Here is an 18073-nt window from a genome sequence, read left to right as displayed (position 1 = left end):
CAGGCATCTGAAAAGGGCAGGTTCTTCCGGGAAACCTGCTGGAAGGTTCCCACAAAGGACCTGCCTCCAATTCTTCCAACAAGGCAGAGAGAGCTCCTTCTTGGAATGGGCAAACAAGAGGCCACAAAAGCTTTGTCCTTCATACAAGCAAAGAGTAAGGGTGCAACTCTGACCGAACCCATCCCCACTCCCAGGTGCCTACTTTTCCCTCAGGCTTTGTGCTCTCCACACTCCAAGGGCGGAGCCAAGGCACGGGGAAGAAGAGTCCACGCAATGCTTGGCAATCGGCAGTTCTAGTGCTCACCTCCCTTTCCTTCTTTCCCTTCTCCAGTGGCATGTCCGGATGCTTCGCCCCCTCTCATCCACTGTCCAGCACGGGATGCTGCATCGAAGGGGTGTCACTGAGGACCCCTGACCCCCTCAGAATGTTGTTGCCACGGTGTCGCTGAGGGGACCCCAGGCACGGGATGAGGAGGGCGCTGGAGCCAATGGCTCCTGAGGGGAGATAGCAGGTGGTCCCTGTGCCCAAGGGACAGCCAGTTTCACACAGGCAGCACGGCAGGTGGGAGGGAGCGAGACCCAAGAGAGGGGATCTCAGCCCCCACAATCCTCGTCCTTCTCCCACATCAGGGCATCTTTCAGGCCACAAACTGCCTGCAGCTGACTAAATTCCAGTGCTTCCAGGTCCCCAAAATGACAGTCAAGAAACTGGTAAAGAATGCTGACTGACCCCAAAACTCTGTTTCTAAAGTGAACTGTAGCGTAGGAAAATGATTTTCTAGTCTGTAACAGTATCTTCTTGAGAGAGGGAAACATCCAAGTAGTGTCAGCCCTATTACTTTAACAGCTTTGTTACCACAGAAGTCATCATAGACAGTTTACAGCCCCATTTTATTTTACCTGCATAACCCAGAAGCTACAATTTCAACCACCACTTTGGACCCATTATAATTAAGTCTCAACCCTGTGGCAGTTTTGAGTTTCTTCCCTAGGCCAAGTAAATCCCACAATAATTTTTTTTTTCTTCTGATTTGTATAAACTATCGCAACAGTTTCTTAAAAAAATTAACTTGTAGGTGCTTATCTTGTAAATTAGAGTAACAGAAATACAATGCACAGTGATAAAAGTTCTTCAATAATTTGTACATATCAATACATCTCTTTAAATAGGAGTACAGGCTCACAGTATTGAGACACCATCACTGCTTATTCCAGAAATTGGTATTTCATAGGAAGTGCAGTGCATTTGCTATCACAGCTACCATTTACCTACCCACTAAAACCAACTTTTCTGAGTGTTTTCTGAGCACTTCTAGTGCAGAACAAACGCCAAGAGCATACAGAAAATAATTGCCAAAAAAACCCCACCCTGATACCATACTCTGAAACCAGGTAGGAAAGGAAACACACGAATCAAACCTTACACAAACGCACAAGCTAAAAATAATTTCCTAAGTTGTTCGATCTGCATGGATGTTAAGACTTTTCTCCCCTAAGAGGAAGGGAAAACCGGGTCTGAAGGCTCAAATGAGTGAAAAGAAACAGGAAAAACAAGAAGCGTGCCCGAAGATACATTTTCGAATTTCTACATCCCAGCTCACGCCCGGACAGGGAACAGCAGCGATTTACTGCGACGGAGAGCTTCGCACAGGGTGCCACGGGGTGTAAGGCGCGAGTTGTCTCCCGAGGTGCAAGGACAGTGCCAGCATTCCCTCGGAGGATACAGGGGACCCACGGAACACCCAGATCCCTCCCTCCTCCCTCATCCCTCATATCCCTGATCCCGTATCCCGCCCCCGGTGACGTCAGCTGCCGCGCGGCCCGGCCCGGCCGGCCCGCCCCCGCGGCCCGCCACGTCCCTGCTCGGCGGCGCGCGCGCGTCATGGCGGCGCCGGCGGGGCCGGCCGGGCCAATCGGGGCGCTCCGCGACGCCCGCGAGGGGTCAGCGCCGGCCAATGGCGGCGCTCCGGGGGCGGGCGCTGTGCCATGGCAACGGCGCGGGGCCGCCGCGGGCTGTCGCACCGCTCCGCCCGCGCCGCGCACCGAGCACCGCACCGAGCACCGCACCGGCAGCCGCGCCGCTCGGGGGACACCCGGGCACGCTTCGCCCCTCGGCCCCCGCGCTCAGGAGGCACCTCAGCGTTGAGAAGCAGCGGCTCCTCTCCCGCCTCAGCGGGACCCAAAGGTAGCGCCGCCCGTCCCGGTGCCCCCGCCGGTGGCGGAGGCCCTGGCGGCGGGCGGCTGCCAGGTGGGAGGCGGGGTGGGGTGCGTGTCGCGGGGGTCTCTCCGCCCTCCCGCCTGCCGGGTTCGAAGCCGGGGGGGTCACGGTGAAATCGCGGGGCTGCCTCCCGTGCGGGGCAGCGCAGCTGAAGTTTTCCCCGGCGGCTCCAGATGTGTGTGTGTGTCCCCTCCATCCCTCGCTCCATCCCTACGGCCGCAGGTACCCGCGGATCCGGGCGGTAGGTGAGCTGCAGAGCGATGTAGAGCGCCAGGGGAAAGGAAGGCAGAGCTGGCAGCGGTAGCAGCTGCAGCGGGAAAATGTTGGGTGGCTGGTAATTCCACAACCGCAGGGGAAACTTGGGCAGGAGACTCGACTGATTTTACTAGAAAGGGCAGAGCTTTTCGGCGTTACTGTCATAGAATCACACAATGGTTTGGGTTGGAAGGGACTTTAAAGATCATTGCATTCCACCCCCCTTGCCTTGGTCAGGGACACCTTCAGTTAGACCAGGTTTCTTAGAGCTTCATCCAACCTGGCCTTGAACACTTCCAGGGATGGGGCATCCACAGCTTCTCTGGGCAACCTGTTCTAGTGATTCATCAACCTCACAGTAAAGAATTTCTTCCTAATATGTAATCTAAACATGTTTTCTTTTAGTTTGAAGTCATTCCCCCTTGTCCTGTCACTACATGCCCTTGTAAATACATCTCCCTTGTCTCTTTCCTGTAGGTTCCCTTCAGGTAGTGAAAGGCTGCAATTAGGTCACCCCAAAGCTTTCTCTTTTCCAAGCTGAACAATCCCAGTTCTCTCAGCCTTTCTCCGTAGGAGAGGTGCTCCATCCCTTTACTCATCGTGGTTGCCTCCTCTGGACTTGCTGCAGCAGATCCATGACCTTGTTGTGCTGGGGACCCCAGAGCTGAATGTCTTACTGTACTATTACTGTAATACCACTGGAGGAGCTCCATAAAATATGCCAGTGCTAGGCTGGCCACTGCACTCAGAAAATATTCCAGAAGAGGAAAAAAGTTGAGATATGGCTGTAGACAGGTAACATTTTTTTGATGAAATGAATATGTCTAAGGTTTTCAAAAGAGTTTGTGTTTGGCAACACTTTTTAGGAAGCCCATAGGAGAAAAAAGCCTCTGTTGTTTGAGTTGCAAGTATTTGCTGTGGACAGATAACATCCAGTAATTTCAACACGAGGCCATCACATATGAACAATGAAGCACCTGTGCACCCATGGGATCAACTTTAGTGTGGAGCTTTTGTGGGCTTTTCTTTGGTCATTTTGTTTTCTCCCACTCTGAAGAAAAGTCCTATGGTTGACTCAGTATTGGTGCAGCTCTACTCTGAATTCCTAAGTGACCATCCCTCTCAACCAAACAGAGCAGCACAGGGAAGATTCCTACTGTGAACACTGGGTAGGAAGGGAAGAGCCATTCAAAGACTTTGAACCTAGGTTTTATTGTAACCTTTATGGACCTCTGCTTAAAACTCACAGATAGTTTATGGGAGAAGCCTGCATTTCTGTGAGTGCTTAGGATTCAGTTGTATCTCTAATTGTCATTTGCTACACAATGATCTTGTGCAGTCATAGTGCCACGTCCACCATGACTGCAGATTACTAACCTAATTACACACCCTACCTCCTACCCGTGGTTACCTTTTATTCACCACTGTAATCTCTTGGATGGTAGCAGTATTTTATTTCAGGATAAGAAAGGTAATTATATAAAAAAGAGTAGCATAAGTCTATCCGTAAACAAATTGTGTTGGTGTAGAACAATGTGAATCTCATTCACTTCTAGCCTAGATAGTTAACACAATTAAAAAAACCCAGGGAAACCAAATTATAAATTAATATTGCCCATTGGGTCTGCTTAGAACTTACATTAGTAGTTGGATAAAAAGGCATGTGGTGTAAATTTGTTTGATGCTGTAATACTGCTTGAGCTACATTTATTTGGAATCTGAAATTGTATTCAGAAAACCCCATCAGGCAAATAAAACCAAGCAACAAGAACAAAAAGAATTATTCTTTTAATAAGACTAAAGCCAAGTTTTTATACCTTGGCTGGATAGTACTGGCAGTGCTGCTGACGTAAACTTTCTGTTCGTATAAGCCAAGTTAAAGGCTCTCTGTCAAAAGCTGCACCCCCCTAATGACACATATGTAAATGAAATGCTAGCCATGAAAGGGGAGAGCAGTAGTCCTCTGAGAAAATAAAAAATGTAAAATACATTGACTCAAATGTTAGAGATGTGGAAATATTGATGCACAGTTCTAGTGCTGCGCTGACTAAACAAATGCACTTTACATAAGAAAGATAAAATCGTTTACTGTTAAGTTAAAAGCCTCTATCAGAGCTGCTGTGATTTGAACTCTTGTGCACAGAGGTGTTTTATCTAGTGAGGTATTGTGCTCTGGGCTGTTTGATTGCTCAGTAAGCAGAAGAGATTTCTCTGAAGTTCTTGTTAGATACATAGTAGACACAAGCCCTTTGGATAGGGGTGTGCTTTTATGTAGCTAAAATCATGACCAGGTGCTAATGCCAAACCGAATGAAATCAGAGGCAAAATTCATGTTCATTTCAACAGTTTTTGCTCTTATGTACTCTACGTGATTTGACAGTTGGAAGAATGAAAGAAACTGCATTTCATTAGAACATTTCATTTTAATCATATTAAGTTGTAAAAATTATTCTTCACCATAGGTAATTCATAAAATATATACACCCTTTTCATGATTGCATTTCTCCTGCTTTATATTCTTTATAAAACAAGAGTGGGACATTTATGCGCATTTGGGTTCCTAAGCAAGTAAAAATCAATGGGAATTAGCAAATTGCAGACATAAATCTCATTAGGCAGCTATCATTAAGTGCCTAAATATTTTTTTAAATCTGGCTCCATATCATTAGATCTAGATTTATTCTGGATAGTTATTCTGGTTTTTTTTTGAAAGGGGAAAAAAGTACTTTGAACTCCTGGGGCATTCAAGGTTTACTTTAGCATCATCATTTGTTGTTGACTAGAGCAAAATGCATATTGTTAGAATAATTGAAATACTTTTTGATTGGAGATAGAGTTTGAGCCAATACATTGGTTGCATGTAGTAGCATATTTGAGGTTGCTTTTACGTCAGCACTGACAAAATTGCCATTTGCATTTATGAAAAAGGAATTTCTGACGTTCCAGGTGTGCCGTTGTATTATGTTCTGTGTGGGAACTGAAACTATAGTGCAGGAAGCTGTATTTCTACCAGTAATTTATATTTTTTTATTTGCTTTTGAAGTTGATAAGATTTTTATCAAGTATGTATTGAATTCAGTACAAGTTTCTGCTTGACTAATGGCTTCATAAATCTTTTTCTGACCCAACTTTATTGGAAAGAATTGATAAAATCAAGCAAGTTGCTTTGAGAAACAAGAACTAATATTTCATCATTCTTCAGTTAGTAAGGCAGCTTTGTAGACACTGATGTTTTGGTTTTTTTGAAGCAAGGATAGGGAGTTCCTTGGAGGTAGGTGCTATTATAAATGTGTATGTGTATTTGTGTGTGTGCGCACAGGTTTTTAAATAATAAACAGTTAACACTGCAACAAGAAGAAAAATAGTTTTCAGACTTTACCTACCACAGAGCTAAGCACATGTAGCAGCAGATGTACATTTTGGTTCTATGCCACTTTGGTTTTGGACATACAGTTGTATTGTTTCATGATATTATCTTACATTGTTATGTTGTTTCAACATAACATTGCTTCTTTCCCACTCCAGCAGTCATAATTTGTATTGCTATATAGTATCCCTCAGCATTTGGGTGACTCATTTAATAAAGCAGCTGAAGTGCATTTTTTAAAGGGAGGTTCTGTCAGCAAACATTGTACTGGGCATGGTCAAGGCATGCTCTCTTTTCTGGGAAGCTGAAAAAAGAAGCTGTATCATCAGCCAGCTTTTAGCTGTAAAGAGAATGAAGCAACTGAAGTGCAGTGAAAAAATACAACAATTCCAATTCAAAAGAAAAGAATTTAAGCAAAGTAAACAGGATGAGAAAAAAGGATTTTGCTGCCTTTATGTACTTAAATGGTATTGTTTTATATAAAACTATTTACGTGCAAGATCAAAATGCTTCTTTGAGAAAGTAAGGAACGTCTCCTGGTGCAGAGAACTGAGTGGGATGTGCTCAAACAAAAGATTAGGACAGCATGTCCAGTGTGAAACCTGTTGGATATTGGCTAGAAAAAAAAAAGCAACATCTGAATCATAGTCTTAGTAGACAACTTTGACAGAAGAGAAAATAATACTTGAAGGATAATGAAATACTCTATATAATTATATAGCAATAATAGCTAGCTTGTAATAGTTAATAGCTTGCATATTAACTTATTAAAGGATGAGTTTTCATTTGGGAAGGGAAGTATGCAGGTGTTTCTGTATTTTGAGTGTTAACTTGTAAAGGGAAAACCACTGCAGCCTGTAGCCATTTCCCTTTTCATGTCATTTGCTGCTCATGTCTTCAGTGAGCAACCTGGATCTATGGACTGATGACCCGGTGAAGAGACACCTTCACCACAGCCAGAGGTTTAGCTTAACATTGTGAGCAGAAACAGGTTTTTCCACTTGCTTCTCAAAATTATTGCCACATTTCATCTGTGCCAATGCCAGATTAACTCATTAGACAAACAGTGTGAAGAAAATGCATTAACTATTGATTCATTGACTTTGTCCTTTCTTAAGGTATGATAGCTTACAGTGTCTGTGTGGCAACTCCTCCTCCTGAAAAAAACTAGGAGGATCTAACACTGGTGTTTCCAAACAGAAAATATGGCAGAAGAATAATCTGTTTCTGCCTAATTTCAAACATTTAATGTAAAATTGGTTTATATATTTGCCAATAATTTTTAAAGAAAAGGAAAAACCCATGTATCAATAACTATTCCCTGTTTAAACTGTGATATATGGGCAGGTATATCACTCAGAGAGGTGAAAACAGATTCAAGGTGCTACATTGCTGGCTCAGCCTGCTGAAGGAGTACATTACATAGCTCAGATCTCATTCTAGTACTGAGGTTAGAATATTCTTAGAAAGATGAGAATCAGTAGATCTATTTTATCTGTTTCTTGTTTGGGCTTTTTTTTTTTTTTATTCAGCACTGCCTATGAAGATTGTTCATTTCTCTGAATTACAGCATAAAAATAGGAAGTCACAGTACATGACCACAGAGAACATTGCTGTCATCCTGCACGTCTGCACTGTGTCTCACACAGGTTTAATTACTTCCATATCAGATATAGCAGGCATATGTAATATTTTTTTAATAGGTAGGCTTATTTGTGCATTATGTCAGTATGGATTTATGTTTTCATTGCCCACCATGGTACACATGGCTTTGCCAAGTACAAATGTACAATATGACATTTACAATGTTGCACTATTCTTGCTTCATAATCACTCACCTTACTGAGCTTCTACATATGCACCCTGGTATCACTATATGGTTTTGCATATCTCAATTTTAGAAAATTTGGCATGTAGTGTTACTTCTTTGCAAAGCAGAAATATGTTTTAGGAAGGTGATGGAGATGTCAGTACCAAAATGATGTTATTTTCTGGGCAATAGGTGTTAATGAAAAGTAACTTTTGGGGTTTGTAACACCTGGCAGCCATATAAAAGAGGTGTGCTAATGCTATGTTTAGCAGCTTGTGTTAATGTTGCTGGAACAAACTTTAGAAGCAGCATTTTGTAGTTACCTTTCAAAGCCTGCAGCTCTTTTTAATTCAAATGTTCGATCTTATTCCACTGAAGTTGATAGGAATTTGTGATTAACTTTAGTAGGATCAAGATCAAGATTGCTGGCAGACAGCCTGCTGCTTTCCTTTTTCAATTGTATTTTTCTGTTCATGCAAGTACATTGGTGTCTCTGTTTTCTGCTGACTGTCTCATTCTTTTGGCTCTCGGTCTGTTTTTTAAAATACTTTATAGTCAGAGAAGTTTTTATTTTTCCTTTTCCCCAAATGCTTATGATATTGCCCTTGTTTATAAACTACAGTATTTGTCAGTTCTAGAGCACTACTTTTATGATTAGTTCTCTTTATGTATTATAAGTAGAAATATTGGTTTGTCCCTATTGGAAAGATGAGATTGATTTCTGATACCAGCAGATTACAGCTGTGCTACCTTTTCATCTAGGTGGGCTATGTGTCTTTGACTAAAATCACTTACTTTCCAGATGACAGTTGTAACATTAACTCTCTCCATCTGTCTTTAAGAAAGTAACTAGTTAGCTGGGCAGATCCATAACTGCATTAAACTGTACAGGAGTAGGAAGAATAGTAATAATAACATTCCCCATGGCAGGGCAGGAGCGTGTCTGCTGTGCTTTATGTACCACTTATGGCAATGAGCAAATTGACAACTGCTTCTCTTCTGCAGCACCAGGATTGACTGTTGACTTGGTGGCTCTAGTACAGAGGAAACCACATTCCTGGATCAGACACATGGATGCACTCAAAATACCTGGGAAGGGATGGGCATCATGGAATGGGTTTCTCAGAAGTCCAGAACTCTTGAAGGTAGCTGGTAGCAGGCTGAGAGTGGAATGAACTCTTAATAGTAAAGTGCTTAGTGGAACAAAAACTGGAACCCCAATTTTCCTCTCATCCTGTCTTTCCTCACTCTTCCCTCTAGCTGCTGAATTTGAGTATCATGCTGGGGTTTTTTTCTGGCAGCTGATTAATGTTAGAATTTGCAATGGGCCTGGTTTCTGTCTCTAATACAGGTCAGAGTAGAATGTGCTCAGTGACTCAGTTGTGACTGTCACACTCTAAAAGTTGATGCAAATCTTAGTCACCTGCTTTTCCTAAGGCAATTTTGATGACTATAGTCTTGGACTAATAGGTACCTAAATACAATAACTCTGTATTCACTAGATAATTATTTTTTATTCTAATAAATGTATTTCCAATTTACTTGTTACATGACAGTTGGGTTCCTCAAAATACTGTGGGAAATCCTGTGTTAGGCATAGTAGTTTGCAAAGTCAGCTGCAATGAGAGAGATATTTTTTACTTATCCATTTTGGACTCTTCTGCTTTTAATTCTTCCTGGTATGTGTGAAATTTTTAGCCTGTTTTATCAAAAAAGCTACAGTAAAAACACCCTATGCAAAACCTGAGACGAAACTGCCTGATGTAATCTTTCCTGAGCAGCCTATTACATCAAATAGATATGAAGAACATATTGTGATATCATCCAGTATTTCCCATTATGTATGACAGCATGTAATTACAAAGGTTGGTATTTGCAAGGAAACCCATATTGCCCATGAGCATGTATTTCACAGAGTCAGCAGACCCAATGGCACTTTGATTAGGGCTTTTGATAGATAAGTTCTGTTGATTCTACTGCAGAGTCCATCCTAAATTTGGTGGTGATCAGTGCTCCCTCATATGAGGTTTGGCAGACCAGCACAGTTACTTTTATCTCAGTTGTTTCACTGAGCACGGACATTTTATATATCAGGTTTCCTGAGTTGTAAGGGAAAAAGTCTTAAAAATTGAAGTGTGTCCCCCTGCAGCCTAAACCAGGAGTCTGTGTCTCCACAACTGTTCATGTTACTAGAAATTGTGGGTCAGGAGCTTTAAAGAGGTTAGTTATGTCTTTAAAATGGATCAAAGGCTGGGTGTCATTGTTGAGAGTGTTGGCTTTAGTACTTGCCTTAGGCAAAGAATGAGTCAACACCAGAACAATGGTGAGCACCTGAGTTTCTGGCTTCTCTTCATCTCACTGCATCTCACCTGTTGGTCTTACCTGAAATGAGCATGCTCATTTTATAGCCACATAATGATTTTCTAAAACACTGTTTACACAGCTTACATAACTAGAGTGGTCTATAATAATATTAAATTACTTTTATTACTATAATTTTGTATATATGAAAATAGTTTGGTTGGAAAAATATCCATCTATTTGGGTCCAAATTTTTAGCATTATCAGAAGGCTATTATTTTTTAAAAAGGAATACTTCAAATATACATAATCTTTTAAAAACGGTTCTAAAAATGCTGAGTATGTATATTTATTATACTCACATACTTTATAAATATTTTGAGTTTTATTAGTTTTGTTTCATATGCATTGCCTATACTTCATACATGCTTATGGCCTTTAACTTAGAATTTACTAGACTGCCCCATTCATACTCTTCAAGAATTTCAGCAAGGTGGATTTTTGTTTTTCCTGCACCTCTTTTTGGCTGTGGTACTCTGTGTCTACTGAATTTATTACCCAGGCTGCTCATCCAGAATCTTTCAAAGTGGATTTTGAGGTTCAGTTATCTCCTATTGATTTTCTAAATACACACAGCTGACAGATACTGAATTAAGTGTTTGCCTTCACTTTTACTTTTTTTTTCCTGTTTTCTTTCATCTGAAAAGTACAGTGGCTTCCTCACAACTGTGTCTCAGTCTGCTTTGAAAGGGAACCATCACCTTGCAAATATTCTTAGTCCTACCTATAGAGTTTATAAACTTTTTTTGTTAAGAAACAGTGCTCCAATAAAATCTGTAGCGTAGCCTAGGCCACCCAAGGTTCTATTTCAAATCAGGCATTAAAGGACCAGCAAAGATTCAGGGAAGAGTAACAAGCATGATCAAAGGTATGGAAAAGCTTTTGTAAAAGGAATCAATAGGTAAGCTGGCACTCTTTAGGCTGATGTCTGATCGCTCTTGGAGAGCTATTATATGGAAATGGTAATTAAGAATAAATTGTTTACATCTTTTCCAATACAGAAACTAAGGGGGTAATTGAATGAGATAAATGGATGACAGGTTCAGAGAGGATATGGTTTACACAACATGTGTTATCTGTGCAACTACATGCCATACTTATCATGTTATAGGTAGTCTGTTACAGAAACACTGTTATCTATTTCTATCCAACCTGCTGCTCAAGTTAAGCCATTTCCACTTCAATTCATTGTATTAAAGCCCATGTGGTGATCTAGCTGTGTTTGTATGTTGACAGATACTTCAACATGCCTTGGTAAGGATAAAATAACAAGCATCAGTGTTCAGAGAATGCAGTGTCTGGTGTCAGAGTCAATCTACTTTTGGAAAAAAGAGGTCAAAAATCAATTGATCTTGTCCATGCAAGACAGAAGAAATTAAGTGACAGTAGGCTGATGGTTGTCTGCCAGCTGAAAGAACTGAGGGCCTGCATAAGATATATTAACTCACTATTGTTATCCATACATAAAATGAGCTGTGCTACTAATGGATACAGACTCAACTGATGGCTCTAGTTTGGGACTTTCCAACAGCATTGTTGATCTGCCCTTGTAGCCTGGCCTGGCCTGAGACTTCTGGACAAGTCTGTTAACTTGGCAATTTGATTTACAGAAGTTATCCAGTTGGTACTCAGAAATACTCAGTCTTGGCATCTACATCAAGAGTAGGAGACTTGAAAACCTAGTATTTGTTAGTTATTATCATTTCCTGGGAATAAATCCTGTTGAAATGAACAAACCTAGGCCCAGCGTTTATACAATGCTCTGTAATTAAAACCATCCAAAGTACTGGAACTTTGGCATCTTTAAAAGCAATAGTGAATAAATAACTCCTTCACTCATCAGCTCTGTAAGTCCCTGCAAGCCAACAGCTTGTGTAGAAGTATAGAAATTACCTTACCAGTTCCAGTGAATCAGTCTGGGTCTGGATTTTTTTGTGTTTGTGTGCTTGTTGTAAAGTCATAACCTAGGCAAAGCTAATCAGACTTGTTGTGGATCTGACAGTAGTGCTGATGCTGAATCTCATGTGCTTAATATGGCAGCAACAATAGCTCCTGCTGTCCCATCTGGGAATGAGCAGATGTTAGGAATTTTTTAAATGAAAGTAACAGGTATTTGCGGAGCATAATCCATTTAGGCTCCTTCTGCTGAAGATGTGATTAAGAAAAAACAGTTTCTGGGAACTGTTGTAATTCTTGAACCTTTGACATATAAAACAATAGATGGATAAGTGAATATATTTTTATCTCCAGCTATTTCCTCACCCCTAACAAAAGAAAGAGTATCTCTGCACATCTTGTATGCCTCTTCTATTTTTTTTTTGTTATGAGAGTGCTTTAATTTTCCTAGTAGTTGCATAAGGGTGAATAAAGGGTGTCAGCAATGCTTAATATTGAATACATAACATTATGTGTATTTATTGCTGTAGTAAATCCAAGCAAAAGCAATGTTTCACTGTCAAGTACCAGATCATGTAGTCAGGGAAACTGGCACTGACACTGTAATTGCAGTTTGTCCCTCTCCCCTCTCCTCCTAAAAAGAGGTTTGTTGCTGGTGGACATAAGTACTTTTGACAGAACTACTTGCATGACCAGCTAAAGCCCTTGTACAGAAATTCGCCTTGTAGCAGTTATACTTTTGATTTGACTGCACATTTCTTGAATGTTATGTCCTTTTCTTTGGCATACCTAAGCTAATTTTAGACAGTCTTTGACTGGCAAGTTTCATGTTCCAGGAGGTGAATTATGTTACTAATGTAGCACTGGAGTTTGCTCAAACTTTTTATATATTATCCAGAGACTGTGGAGTATCACAGGCTGAACTGGCCAGATTGTCTCAAGAGCCTGACTTTGCTGTCAGATGCTGGATCACCATCATTACTTCTTTTACCTGGATTTTTATATTCACACCATTTAAGTATTCTGTCTTATCAGCTTCTGGCTGAATTGAGCTGGTTTCAACCAGATTTGATGGAGGGAAAGAAGATAGAGGTCAAGAACTCAGAGTGCTCAATGTTCATCAAACTATGTGTGAATTAGATCCATATAAGACAACAAAGTCTAGAAGAGACTGGCTGAATAAAGCCCCAGCCTCAGCAATAATACTCTTTTCGCTAATGTCTGTCAACCTGAAATACGAATATAACATGGATTGTAAAATACTATTCCTGCAAATAAATTTTGGAAGGAATCTTGACTCCAAATTAGGCAAACTACTCCATTACTGAAACATAAAAACCACTGGCATTACTACAGTAAGATCTGATTCAGTGTCGATGATTGTCTTTAGGAGTTTGTCAATAAATTCAGCAAAGACATGATCAGAGTAGGAATGTCAATATTAGTTATGTGAGACTTGGACATCCTAAACAGGTGTTCCCACCTGTTATTGATAATACCTCCACATGCTACAAATCTCTTAGCATTTACAGTACAACTTAGGTTTGGCACACAACTCTAATCTGAGGAAGTACGTTTGCATAATAATGACCTTTAAAAATTAAAGCTGTATTTAATTCTTTGGGTTTTAGTGTTCCTTGAAGAGCAGAACATCATGTGGAAAGGGGGTTATTACAGGTATCTGTGTAGGAATATCAATCAATTCTAATCAGTACAGTATGATAACATCATTTATATTAATTTTTGTGACTTGGTCTCATTTCAGATGAAGTGGCTATCTGTCCTGCCCCAGCAGTGTCTTTTGCTGATGACATGTCTCGTAATGGCCTTGGAAGCTGTACCTATAGACATAGATAAGACAAAAGTCAAAGGAGAAGGCCATGTAGAAGGAGAGAAGGTAGAAAATCCAGTAAGTGTAAAGAAATTTATCTGCCAAGCGTTTTTCCTAATTGTCAGTAATCTGGGGGTAGGAAACTCCCTTTCTGAAATTTACGTGTTCTTTACTGGAGTTACTTGCAGGAAGGAAACTAATGTTAGCCAGGATTGTCACAGGGTCTGCCATCTACAGTGGGGAGGTTCTGCTTAAATTTGTTTTTCCATTTTTTTTCAATGAGCTGCTGAAGGTGAGGTGGCACGTGGAAGGGATTCCCCAGCTTACAGTAGGAAGAACTTACTGTTCCACAGAGACTTATTTCAAAGGACTGGGTGGTGGCCTAGGAAATTTTGCTCGCTGATTCCAATTCCGTGTTTCAAACAGAACAGTAATGAATGAATGAATTGCACTGATTTTAAAAAGCCACACTATATTAACAGGACAGGTGCTTGTGTATTACGTGGGTTCCTAAACAATTTTCTCCTCTTGTCAGTTGCTGAAACAAATGAATCAGAAGTTGCTATAGGGCAGTGATGCAAATAGGAAAAAACAAAGATATGTAAGACAGCATAATGCCTGTGTTGCTGAGATTAGAGTGTCAGTTCAATAATTGTATTAAAACAGGCCTAAATGTTTGGCAGTATATTCTTTTTTCAATTTCACTTTTTGGGTTTTTTTGAAGGATACAGGACTTTATTATGATGAATATCTCAGGCAAGTGATAGATGTCTTGGAAACTGATAAACATTTCAGGGAGAAACTCCAGACTGCTGACATAGAGGAAATAAAGGTAGGTTCAAAAAAAAGAGTTAAATCAAGGTTAAGTAAATCCATCATCTTGAGCCATGTATGTTGTATTCTTTCTTCCTTTTTTTTCCATACTCCTCTCAATTTTTGTGAGCTTAACTGTAATTTTTATTTAATTAAGTATTTTACTAGATCTCTGTCTGTAGTCAAGGGACAGCAGAACTTCTGTTCGTTAAAGAATATTCCATAGCATAAGAAACCCTAGCAACAATATACACTGGAATGCATAGTTTCTGCCTGCTGCCTATATCCTAAAAAGCTAGTTTCAGACTTTATGCAGATAGGTGAACCTTCATGTACATCAAAACAGCTGCAGTTGTAGCTTTCATGTGTAGTTGCTTGCTGAGTAATTTGGAACGCTGTTTTGAACACAGAGGTATATTTGCTTTCTGAGACTAAGATAGTAATTCACAAATGTATATGATGACGTGGAAAAGAATTACAAGACAGATTTTAACATCTGAGGATACTGAGGAGTTGTGCTAGAAGTAAAGTCAGTGTATATAGGAATAAACCAGACCTCTGGATTTCTCTGCTGCTGTCCTGTCTTTTGTGCCAATCCACATAGCACTCTGTCCAAAACCTCACCACGTTGTTGTCTTTTACTCTTTGGTTCCTGGCTCTAGGTGGTGGCTGTTCTGCATTCCTCCTTTATGAGCTAGAAATTCTGCAAGGGATGGGTAGGAAACAGTCTAAAGTGACAGACTTAAAGAGGACATCCTGCCTTTTGTGTTTCCTTTAATCCCTCGTGTTGGCATTGGCAGCTTTCAGCTTCTTCTGTGCTCCATCTAGTGTAACCCTTGAATATTGCTGTTCATTTCAAGGTTCTTGAATACACATTGATGGCTGTTGCCGTGCTTGTACTTTCCCTGAGGTCTTACAGCCCTCATCGAGGGGATGAAGAACACAGCACTTTGTGTGTTTCTCACAATTCTTGTGAACTAAGTTGAGAACATTTGATCAAGAAACTTGTCACAAACATTATTAGGCATTGCTCCTTCAAGGTTATGGTTTTGCTCTTTGGAGGAGCAAGATAGAAATTCTCTTTTCAGAAAGCTTATAGCTTTCAGAAAGCTTTCTGTTTCTATAACCATAGGCATAAAAATTTTGAATCTGCTCTTTGGAAAAATACTGAGATTCTTACAGTGAGTGCTACAGTATTGCTACAGTCTTGCAGCTCATGTCTAATCCTAAAAACTACTTTCTTCCAGTTTTTATACATAACTTTTGTTTTTCAACAGAGCGGAAAGCTAAGCAGAGAGCTTGATTTAGTAAGCCACCATGTGAGAACACGGCTGGATGAACTAAAAAGACAAGAGGTGGCAAGATTAAGAATGTTAATTAAAGCTAAAATGGATTCTGTTCAAGGTAAGAATACAAAATTTACCGAGGTGAGCTGTGGGACAATTGTGTTGGAGAAATGCCAAAGTCCATTAGTTGTGCTTTGTTTGTTGTCAACAATAATAACTAAGCTGAAAGTGAGTGTCCTTTCTGAGCTGGCCTAAGGCCAGTAAAGACCTGTCTTTATAGAAAACTGGGGATAAGAGAAGAGCCATCTCTGTTTTATAAATACCTAAACTTCTTTCTGTCAGTGGATTTTTCACTGACAGAAACAAGTTCAGTTATTTATAAATAAATACGTTAGATACTTATAAATAAATTTGTTAGATGCTTTAATTGTTTTTCAACTTCTTTTCTATTTTGTAATTCACAATTACTCACTGAGAGCAGTAACATAGTAGGACTATGTTTAAGAACACATGACACAGTGTTTCATTACTTTGCAGGGTAGAAAATTTATTGTTGGACAGTCAGTTAACATGAAAGTTTTCCTCTTTGTCATCTTTTAGCCCCCTTTCCATTAGTTGGAGTTATTGTACAGATTTAAAGCAAACATTAAATATTTATACTTAGAGGATTGTTTTTCTTATTTTGGAGTCAGTTTTAAGCTCCTGAATAAGGAAAAAATGTTTGGAGTGAAAAAATTCTCCATAGCATTTGCTCATTTGCTTAATTTCTAGTGAAATTTTACAAACTCAGGCAGTTTCTTTTAGTGAATAAAGTATACAAGTTTCTAATTATTCTAGTTGCTGCATGTTTGTGTGGGAAAAGGTGCTATCCCTTTTTATTTCTTTTTACCGAAGAACTTTTAAAGTATGCATTTAGAACTAATTCTGTAAATTTCCTATTAGTGGTTTCTTTTTAAAGAGATTTAGTTGCTCATAAACAAAGATCCTAATGATGGACTCCATGACCTTGTTTCTGAAATGGTGTTTTCACAAAGAAACTCTTATAAAAAAAGTCTCAATTTGCCTACGCAGATTATTTTATTATTAAAAATCTTTGCAAGTCATGGGGAAGGATCCCATGGAGTTGAATCCATAATGTATCAAATTAAAACACTTCAAGAATGAAGATCTGTCTTCCAGGCTAAGCCAAATTTAGAGGTGGCAAATAGACTGAAGAAGTGTGCAAGTGCAAGTAAGTGTTTATGGGGATGTTGCTCCTGTTGCATCCTGGTGACATTCACAGTGAGCCAGCTGACAGCACTTAATGGTGTACATAGTAATTTTGTGTATTTTGAAGTTTGATGTATTGATTACTTCTAGCCCCCTCTACTGTCATAAATCAATAGTAACTAACAGAATGTGCTTTAGAAAAATAATTTCCCCCAGCAGCTCAGATCTGTTACCAAATAAGTGTAGGATCTTAAATTTGGGAACAGATTATTGCAGTTCAGAATATTCAGGTGACTACTAAGGTGTGAAAACATTTTGTAAAGTTTATAGTCAGCTTTGCCCATGAGTACTTTGCATCATATACAAGAAGTATGGCCAGATTACCTACAAAGTACAGCTGCATCCACATGCCTAGACAACATCTGAGAATAGGTACAAAGAGCATTCTGTAATAACAGCAGGCAGAGCAGTTTGATTTCCTTTTATTTGTTCTGCTAATCTTTGCCCTAGAATACCACTTAATAGCTTAGTCTTCTGTCTGATCTAAAAAAAAGAAAAAAAAAGCATACAAATTCCCATGTTTTCTTCCCTCTCAGATGGATCAGGTTTATAAAAGGAAATCCCAAACAAATCTGAGATTATATTCTGCATATATTCAGTTCTTCATCCAGATGTGTTTTTAAATATTTTCACCAAGATCCTACTAGACTAATCAGTACAGGACAGAAGAATGCTAGGGGTTGGATCTCAGATAATACAGTAATGTGGCAAGTAAATATTGTCAAATCAAATGAACCTTTTCCCCTAACTATAAGAAATGGAGGGAAATCGGTTTGGGGGCTGGGTTTTTTGTTGTTTGTTTGTTTTTCTTAAGTCTATTATTACACTTGTAAAAATGTTTCAAAACCAGGCAAAGGCACATATATTTCAACAGAAATCATGATCTCACCAAGGAGGAATGATGGCTGAAATCTGCCCTGGCCAGTGTTTGCTGTTTTGTGATAATACAAACACAGCATTCCATGTA

The 18073-nt window shown here is 39.8% G+C and overlaps 1 protein-coding gene across 2 annotated transcripts in view; it reads left to right on the top strand.

Annotated features, from left to right (window-relative positions):
* Positions 1 to 2056: 2056 nt before the first annotated feature.
* The window catches only part of NUCB2 (nucleobindin 2), a 29231-nt gene continuing 13214 nt past the window's right edge, over positions 2057 to 18073 (top strand). Inside the window, exons 1-4 of one of the 2 annotated variants that reach the window (XM_018076078.3) lie at positions 2057 to 2185; positions 13673 to 13816; positions 14463 to 14570; positions 15829 to 15955. In XM_018076078.3, the coding sequence (XP_017931567.1) occupies positions 13673 to 13816; positions 14463 to 14570; positions 15829 to 15955 (379 nt within the window). In that variant the 5' untranslated portion in view covers positions 2057 to 2185. Of the gene's footprint in view, positions 2186 to 13672; positions 13817 to 14462; positions 14571 to 15828; positions 15956 to 18073 lie in introns of those variants that run through there. The other variant, XM_025895463.2, reaches the window with a different exon arrangement.

The sequence above is a fragment of the Manacus vitellinus genome, unplaced genomic scaffold (genome assembly GCF_001715985.3).
Source record: "Manacus vitellinus isolate BGI_N305 unplaced genomic scaffold, ASM171598v3 scaffold_30_pilon, whole genome shotgun sequence".
NCBI classification, from domain to species: domain Eukaryota; kingdom Metazoa; phylum Chordata; class Aves; order Passeriformes; family Pipridae; genus Manacus; species Manacus vitellinus.
The sequence above is the reverse complement of the archived record's forward strand: the minus strand, read 5'-3'. Positions and strand labels throughout refer to the sequence as shown.